Raw genomic sequence first — 8,458 nt, 5'->3', positions numbered from 1 at the left:
GAAGCCACCGAGTACCTTGAGGACCCCGACCCTCCCTCGCCGGAGCAGGTGGGATGGGCGGAAGGCGCAGTGATCTCCGCCCAGTCGGCGGCGGATAACATGGCGTCCTATGTGCTGGATCTCAGGAGGGCTCTGGCCGTGTTCGCCGGGACAGGGAGGCCCGAGGAGGCGGTGCTCAGGAAGAACGTCGCGTGGGCCGACGCGCGCCGCGCGGAGGCGGTGGAGATCGCCTCCGCCGCGCGCCGCTTGCTGGAGAAGGAGCTCAGGTGCATGGCGGCGAGAGACCACCCCGTCATTCCGGAGCTTGCGGCGCTGATCACCGCCATGCGCGAGTCCACCAAATCACGGGTCCTGCAGGACTCCTCCGGCGGTGATGCCGTCCGTAGGGCCGGGTTGTTGGACAGCGCGATCAAGTTCGAGGACGCCGTGGTGGAGAAGATGACCGCGTTGAAGGAGAAGTTCACGCGTGGCGCGGCGGCCTTCGCGGGCGAGGAGGAGCTCGTGCAGGCGCTGCAGAAGCACGCCGCAACGGCCGAGGCGGAGATCGCGGAAGCACAAGCGTTCTCCGCAACCTTGTCAGCAGCAAGTCTCGTGTTCGTGCAGAAGAGGCCGGCGCCGGAGACGGAGGAGGAGCCGCCGCGACAGAAGCGCCGCACAGGAGACGCCGGAGATAGTGCCGCACAAGACTAGCGAGCTCATGTTGATCGCCACTTAATTTGTCATTATTACTAGTTTGGTATATTACCATGCATGCTCTTTGTTTGGTCAGCTGTTAATCTAGATCTTGTACGCGCAATGGAATTACGGCGGGCTCGCTGGCGTCAGGTGGCTGGCAACAAGACGTTGTTTCCGGACGAGCTATAGGACGGATTTTGACAGTGCATTCATGCTAATTTGTTGGTTGATTTGGAAGGAGCGTAATGCAAAAAATTTCCAACACGTGTCCAAGACACCGGAACAACTTGCGGAGGATATTCAAGAGGAAATTGCTGTCTGGAGGGTGGCTGGGATTTTCTCCCAATTTCGCGAGTAATCGTATGACTGTTTACGGGGTTTAGCCCTGCTTTCATTTCTCATTCTTGATTGGCTGGGGTCCTTCCCTATCTACCGCGGCATTGTAATGTCGTTGTAACATTTTACTGTATTTTCCCCCCAAATCTTAATGAAATTAGTCGGACAACCTTTGGTTGACCCGGGAAAAAAAAGAATTACGGCGGGCTAGTTAGTCCATAATCGATGTGATTTTGTGGTACATGTAATGACCGAGATGGAATTACCAGCAAGTTCATCTATTACAGCTAGCCAACACTGATTTCTAGCGTCAACGTTAGTCGCACGGTAGTTCAAAACCTCCCTGTTGAAAGTCCGAAACCCTGTCGCATGGTAGCTCGTGCAATTAACGTGTGATAGTAGTTTTTTTTTTCTTGAACGAACCGGAGATGTGACAGTAGTTCACCATACACACTAGGAATATAATGTGTGTCGAGATTGTCTCTCTCTCTCTCCCACTCTGAAGTTCTAAAGAAATTTGCTGAATCTTGCCGAACGTGTACAGTAAACTGACGAACAAATGCAGAGAACGAAAAACTATCGACAGAGTTTGTGCTCCGAACTATCGAAAGCTTTTCTGATTTCTCTTCTTCTCCTTTTATTAGATTAGATCTATTGGGAGTTTGTTACATGCATAACAATCAACGACTTTACCGGATCCAATCTCAGCTCGGTCGTCTAACCGAAAACAAACGATGCGATGCGGCTACTCTAGCCCGATGGTGGTCTGAACCCGGTCAGCCACTTATTATTACATGCATGACTAAGTAAAAACAGATACTTCCTCCGTTTCACAATATAAGTCATTTTAGCATTTCCACATTCATATTGATGCTAATAATCTAGATAGTTATATATGTCTAGATTCATTAGCATTAATATGAATATAGAAAATACTAGAATGACTTATATTGTGAAACGGATGGAGTAGAAAAAAGAACAAGCTAGACTAGAATGTGCAAGATTATACGACAAATCCATCAGAGAGAACCCTCACGGCCTCACATACTCCCTTGCCTCGCTTATGCGATTCTCCCCCAATCTCCATGGATTAGCAGGGCTGTCTGCTGGTCTTAAGTTTTCTCCAACCAAAAAGAGACACAATGTTGCCAGTGCCACCACTAAGGTTCAGGCATTCAGCAATGGATCGATCGGAGGGGCGAAGGCAACGGATAAGCGTCGGTTGGGTGTTCGCAGCGCAGATCCCGACTAGCAGTAAAATTCAGCGTTCCATAGCGTAGAGCGCGTTTCACAGGGGTTCCGATTTTACAACCCCGAACCCCCTTGGGAACATCCACTGCCGCTCGATCAGGCCTTTACGGCCCAGATCTCGCACTCGCACATGGTAATCCGCTTCCGCCGGTTCACGATGATCATTGGGAAATGGGAAGTTTATGAGCGCTCACAATCCTGCTTCTATTTAGGCTGTCTTCTCATCTTGATTTTCTCCTAACTTGAAAGAGAAACAATGTGTAGTAAACTAACCACTGATTGCTATATGGATCATGCGGCTTTTGGAAATCCGAGTGTTTTTTACTCCGTTTCTCTGTCGAAAGATATTCAGTTAGTCCTACACACGCGGACAGCTTTATAGAGTCGGACTCCGATTGTCGGATTGGGTAAAGAAAAGAAAAAAAAAGAAATAAATAAAGAACAGCTAATCCGAGTCGGATACGCTGTTGTGGATGGACGCTGGGCCTTTAAATGGAACGAACGAATGCCTTTCCTACTCACAATATCAGATCCATCCACATCCACAACCACAAGGTGCGTACCACATCGATCATGGCGGACAACATGCCGCCGGCCGTCGACGATGACCTCCAGGAGCTCATCGCCGAGCTGATGGAGGCCGATCTGCAGGACCCAGAGCTGGAGCAATCCTTGACGACAGTGCTGTCTCTAGCCACCAACTACCTCGACGACCCCGACCCTCCCTCGCCGGAGCTGGCCGACTGGGCGGCCACGCTAGAGACCAACTCCACAATCATCGCGGATGGCTTGGCGTCCAGACTGCTCGACTTCAGGAGGGGCCTGGCCGTGTTCGCCGGGACAGGCCGCCCCGAGAAGGCGGTGCTCAGGAAGCACGTCGCGTGGGTCGACGCGCGCCGCGCCGACGCCGCGGACATCGCCTCCGCCGCGCGGCGCTTGCTGGAGAAGGAGCTCAGGTGCTTCGCGGCGAGAGACCACCCCGTCGATCCGGAGGTTGCGGAGCTGATCACCGCCATGCGCGAGTCCACCAAATCGCGTGTCCTGCAGGACTCCTCCGGCGGTGATGCCGTCCGTAGGGCCGGGTTGTTGGACATCGCGATCAAGTTCGAGGACGCCGTGGTGGAAGAGATGACCGCGCTGAAGGAGAAGCTCACGCGTGGCGCCGCCGTCTTCTTTGCGGGCGAGGAGGAGCTCGTGCAGGCGCTGCAGAAGCACGCCGCGACGGCCGAGGCGGAGATTGCGGAAGCACAAGCGTTCTCCGCAGTCTTGTTAGCCGATGCCAACCGAACAGCAAGTCCCGTCGTCGTCGTGCAGAAGAGGGCGGCGCCGGAGACGGAGACGGAGACGGAGGAGGAGCCGCCACGACAGAGGCGCCGCACAGGAGACGCCGGAGACAGTGCCGCACAAGACTAGCTATGGCTAGCTCATGTCACCACTCAATAACTTGTCGTCGTTAGTTAGCTAGATTAGGAAGCTCTGTGCATGCTTCCTGTCTCGTGCCGATCGATCAGCTGTTGGTCCAGATCTTGTAAATCTAATTAGTCCATGATCGATCTGATTTTGTGCTAGATCGATGTAATATGAGACCAAGACGAAGGTTAATTTTTGTCATATGCATATACTAGTCATACACTCATACTCCGTTTTTCCGTTGACAACATTTGTTGCACTGTAAATACTTTGAAGAGGAAGAACATCATCACTTTTTTCGTGCTCCGGGTAGGTACTAGCTGAAAAATTTGATAATTCAACACTTTTTTCGTGCAGGGATGTATAGCACTAGTATAGGTAGAAATAGAATCCTTGGAGAACAGTAGTATCGTGGAAGAAGACGATCGATCGAGCAGAGCAAAAATTCAGGCACCCCTATAAAAAGCTACTACTACTATAGTATCAATGAAGTTGAAGGATTCATTCAGATAAGCAGGCAGACAGTACACAAGGTAGAAGGCCGCAGAAAGCGACGGACAGGTCCGGCCGTAACGGCCACAACTAACTCCCTCCTCGTCCTCTGCTATTCCTTCTGCTCCTCCTATATATTCTCATCCCGCCCGATTCCCCAACCAAACCACACCAACTCAACATCAACTCAGAGAGCAGCAGTGGCCGCCCAGGAGGGAGAGAGAGAGCGAGAATGGAGCGCGAGGCGCAGGGGTTGAGACGCAGGAGGAGCATGGGCGGCCGGTTCAGAGCGGAGATCCAGATTGACCCAGGCGTCGCCATTCCCAGGTCAGGACCAACCCCAACCGCCCATTTCTTCTTCTTCTTCTTCTTCTTGGCTTCTTGCCTGCACTTCTTGCCGCCGCACGAGTTCTTGCCTTCTTTTCGATCGTTTCAATCCCAAGTTTCATCGCCATCTTCTTCTTGTCTTTGCTCGCATTGGTGTTCTTGGCAACTTCTGCTTGTTGTTTTCGCGCACCTGATCGATCGATCGGTCGATGAGCAGAGGGCCGGATGCCGGGTTCGCCGCCGCCGTGCGAGAGCCGCTGGTGAAGCTGCAGCGCCCCAAGTTCGAGTTCGAGCAGTGGGATTGGGATTACATCTCCTGGCCTCACGACCGTCTCGACGGTAACCATTCTTTCTCTCTCTCTCTGCTTTCCTTCTCTTTCGTTGCGATTGACCGGGTTCGCTGATGCTAGATGATTAGACATGTCGCTGAATCTGGACGGAAATGTGGGCTAGGTTAATTCCCTCCCTTTTGCTCTGAGAATGAACGGCAGATTTTGCACCTGTACATCTTCATGGGGAACGAACGAACCATGAACGTAGACGCCTCTGCACTAGTTGATCCATTCGTCGTCAGGGTTTGCTAATCATGTTCATAGGGAGCCCACGGGTGGATAGGTTAATGAATCTGGACGGAAATATTAACTAGGTTAATTTCTTGCTTTTGGTTTCAGAACCCGTAGATTTTCGTGCGAACCATGTATGAAATTGTTTGAATTTGACAGATTTTGAATAAATTTGACCAAATTCGCAAAAAAATTGCAAAAAACCGAAATTTCAGAAATTTCGAACCCTGCATGTCAGTAACTTCAGAATTTCAGACAAGTAACTGAATTTTTTCTGCCTGCGCAAATGCAAATACAAGTTCATTGATTCAGATAAAAGTTCTTTAAGTTACTGCTCCTATCTGATTTTCTTTGACCACAAGAAGCGGTCATATCATACATGTAAAGTTTCATACAAAGCAATTAAAAGCTTACATTTTCAAACTACAATTTGGTCCATTCATCACTAGTCATTGCACTCCTTGGTGTTCAGTTTTAACAAAAACTTCCCTGACATAAGAAGCTGAAAATGTATATATGTATGGCCATGCATCCAGCGAATCTGCAGATGAGGGACAGTGATCCGGAGGCGACATTTGAGGCAGACAGGAAGGCGAGCGACGAGTTCCTGCGCCGGAGTACACTGCAGCTGAACAAGTGTGAGAGGGATCGGCGAAAGCCGGAGCAGCAGGACATGGAGCTGGAGGACCAAGACATGTTCGTGGCGTCCCTGCTTCATGTCGACGACGAGCCCACCGGATGCAGGAGCAGCAGCGAGCCCTGGAGAACGGCAGGGCAACGCAGCGCCATTACTCCCCACATGGGCGCAGCATACTAGTCTCACCATGATCTGTGGGGTAGAAGAAACAGTATACAACTATCCTGAGGTTTTCTTCAGTTCAGAACTGTGGGAGTAACAGCAATTTACGGTTCAGAACTTCTCGGGAACATACTTGCTGTAGTGTAGTGTACAGACACATTACATTCATCTTCTAATTGTAGGATGATTCCGAGTCAATAGTTCCACACTAGTAGATTAGCATTTCATTACATTGCTGTCCTGGAGAGATGTTCTTTTATGTTCAGAAATGCTCGGGAAACAGTTTACTGTACAGATACATTCCGTACATCTTTGGTGGATATAGTACGGGACAATAGTATTGGTACATAGACATTTCATTCCATAGCTGTTCCGAAGATGTTCTTTTATGTTCAGAATTGCCCGGGAGCATTTGCTGTTCTGAAGATATTCTCCCTTTTTTTTTCGAACGGCCTGAAGAAGATATTCTTTTTATGTACAGAAAAAGTACATTGCATTATATAGCTCTTCTGAATATAGTTATACTAGTACCTCTAGCTACTAGTACCTCAAGGTACCAACTGCTGGACCGGAGCAACTCTCGTGCCCCTAATCATTCTGTCCAGTTTCTGTCACTTAACAGGATGAAATGTAACATTTCAGATAGCCAGAACTCTGAACTTTCTGTTGGGGAAAACAAAAGGAACTCTGAACTTAACCACTTCATCATGTCATATAACAAACCATTACAAATCACTTAGTAGCAGTAGTACGCAAGAACAAGTAAAAAAAACAGAGGCCCTCCATTTCACTCAACAGCTACTACTATTTGTTATTCGATCAGTAATTCAGTACTCTCTCCGTTTCACAATATAAGTCATTCTAGCATTTCCCACATTCATATTGATGTTAATGAATTTAGATTCATTAACATCTGAATCTAGAAAATGCTAGAATGACTTACATTGTGAAACGGATGAAGTATGAACTATGAAGTGCCCGCGTGGATCGCTCGCAATCCTCGTAACTCGCCGGCACCGGCGTCGGCGTCGGCGTCGTCTTCGTCCTCGCAGCCGGTGGGCCGTGGGCAGCGGGCCCTGTCGATGTTGGCCCAAGGGCCCAACTCACCCCACCGCCCGGTCCTCTTCCACTCCAGTATCATGAGCGACATCTTGCCATAGTAGGGCACGTCCCTCACCTCGTCGGAGCTCAGGTAGCTCACCTGCTCCCACCGCTCCACCACCGCTCGCCGCACCGGCTTCAGCCGCGCCGCCTCCGTCACCATCACCATGAACTTGGCCAGCGCCATCTTGGCGTCGGCGGCCGCCGTGGTCGCCGCCGGATCGTACCGGGAGAGCACCTCCATCGCGCCCACCGCCGACGACCTCCCCACCGGCACGGCGCGCAGGTTGGCGACGCCGCCGATGAGGTCCCGGTAGCTGCCCCCGAACGGGAGCTCGGTGCACGCCGTGGCCGGGAGCGCCGGGTAGCAGCGGCCGCCGCGGAACGTGTGCCAGTGGCCCGTCCGGTTGGCGAAGCCGGCCACGTAGGCGTCGTCCTCCGCGACGAGGAGCTTCGCCTGGTCATCGTCGCGGTCGCCGCCGCCGAACAGGCGGACGGTGATCCACTTCGCCGGCGGCTCGTCGTCGCCGTGCAGCCCCGCCATGGTGGGGATGCCCTCGATCTCCTGCCTGCACGGGTTGTCGGCGAGCTCTGCTTTGAGGCGGTTGGAGATGAGCTCGTTCCATGAGTGCACGGAGAAGTTGAAGGGGATCTCCACTAGCCTCGGCTCGGCGGCGGCGACGCCATGCTCACCGGCTGCTACTGGCGCGAGTGAGACCAGCAGCAGTAGCATTTTGGTGATCAGATGACCCATCATGGCCAGAGAGGCAGAGAGTAGTGCAAGAGGTGATTTTTTTTAAGGTTTGTAAAGAACACGTACTGGATGAATGCAAATATAGGAGTAGGGTGCTGAACTTTGGTTTGGTCAGTCATGCAATTTTCGTTATGCATCCAACTCCAATAAACCATCTGTGCGTGAAGTCTTTTCTGCTAGTACTTTGTAAACTGCCCATTATTTTCTCATCTAGTCTATTTGGGCCTACTCATGGGCCCATCTCTCGTTACTAATGGGCTGACGGCCCATCATTTTCTCCGTGCGAATGGGGTTCGGAGATTTATTTTCCGAACCTCCGTCATCCTCGCCGCCGGCGAGATGAGATCACCGCATCCGCGGTGGCAGTTCATGTAGTGTGGCCTGGTACAAATCGACGGCCACACGTCCGTTGGTCCAAAACAGGTTCATCATGTAGTGTCCGTATACATGCGTCGTTGGGATGCTTAGCAGCAGTCAAGCAACTACTAATTAACTGAGTTGAATTTTTTAAGCTAGCTGTTTTTACCGATCGAAAGCCACCGAGTGAATAAGTACTGAAGTAACTTGAAGGTTCGTTTCATATGTATTCTTAGACCTTAATTTTGGACAATCCGCGCGGCAAGAATATTTTGGACAATCGTCGAGTCATTATCTTCATCTTTGCTTCGGAACAGACATTCTACTTCAACAACTTCAAATATTTCGGTTTGGACGAGTTGGACAACAACATCAACTCTCCTCCAAGTGAAG

The 8,458-nt window shown here is 50.9% G+C and overlaps 1 protein-coding gene across 1 annotated transcript; it reads right to left on the bottom strand.

Moving 5' to 3' along the window:
• Positions 1-6,527: 6,527 nt before the first annotated feature.
• LOC136351249 (60 kDa jasmonate-induced protein-like) lies at positions 6,528-7,705 on the bottom strand. Its single transcript, XM_066304588.1, has one exon. The coding sequence runs from the start codon at positions 7,685-7,687 to the stop codon at positions 6,821-6,823; it is 867 nt and encodes a 288-aa protein (XP_066160685.1). The 5' UTR covers positions 7,688-7,705; the 3' UTR covers positions 6,528-6,820.
• Between the last annotated feature and the right edge of the window lie 753 nt (positions 7,706-8,458).

This window comes from Oryza sativa, chromosome 10, assembly GCF_034140825.1.
Source record: "Oryza sativa Japonica Group chromosome 10, ASM3414082v1".
In the NCBI taxonomy this organism is placed as follows: domain Eukaryota; kingdom Viridiplantae; phylum Streptophyta; class Magnoliopsida; order Poales; family Poaceae; genus Oryza; species Oryza sativa.
Note: the sequence above shows the minus strand (reverse complement) of the source record. Positions and strands in the feature narration are given on the sequence as shown.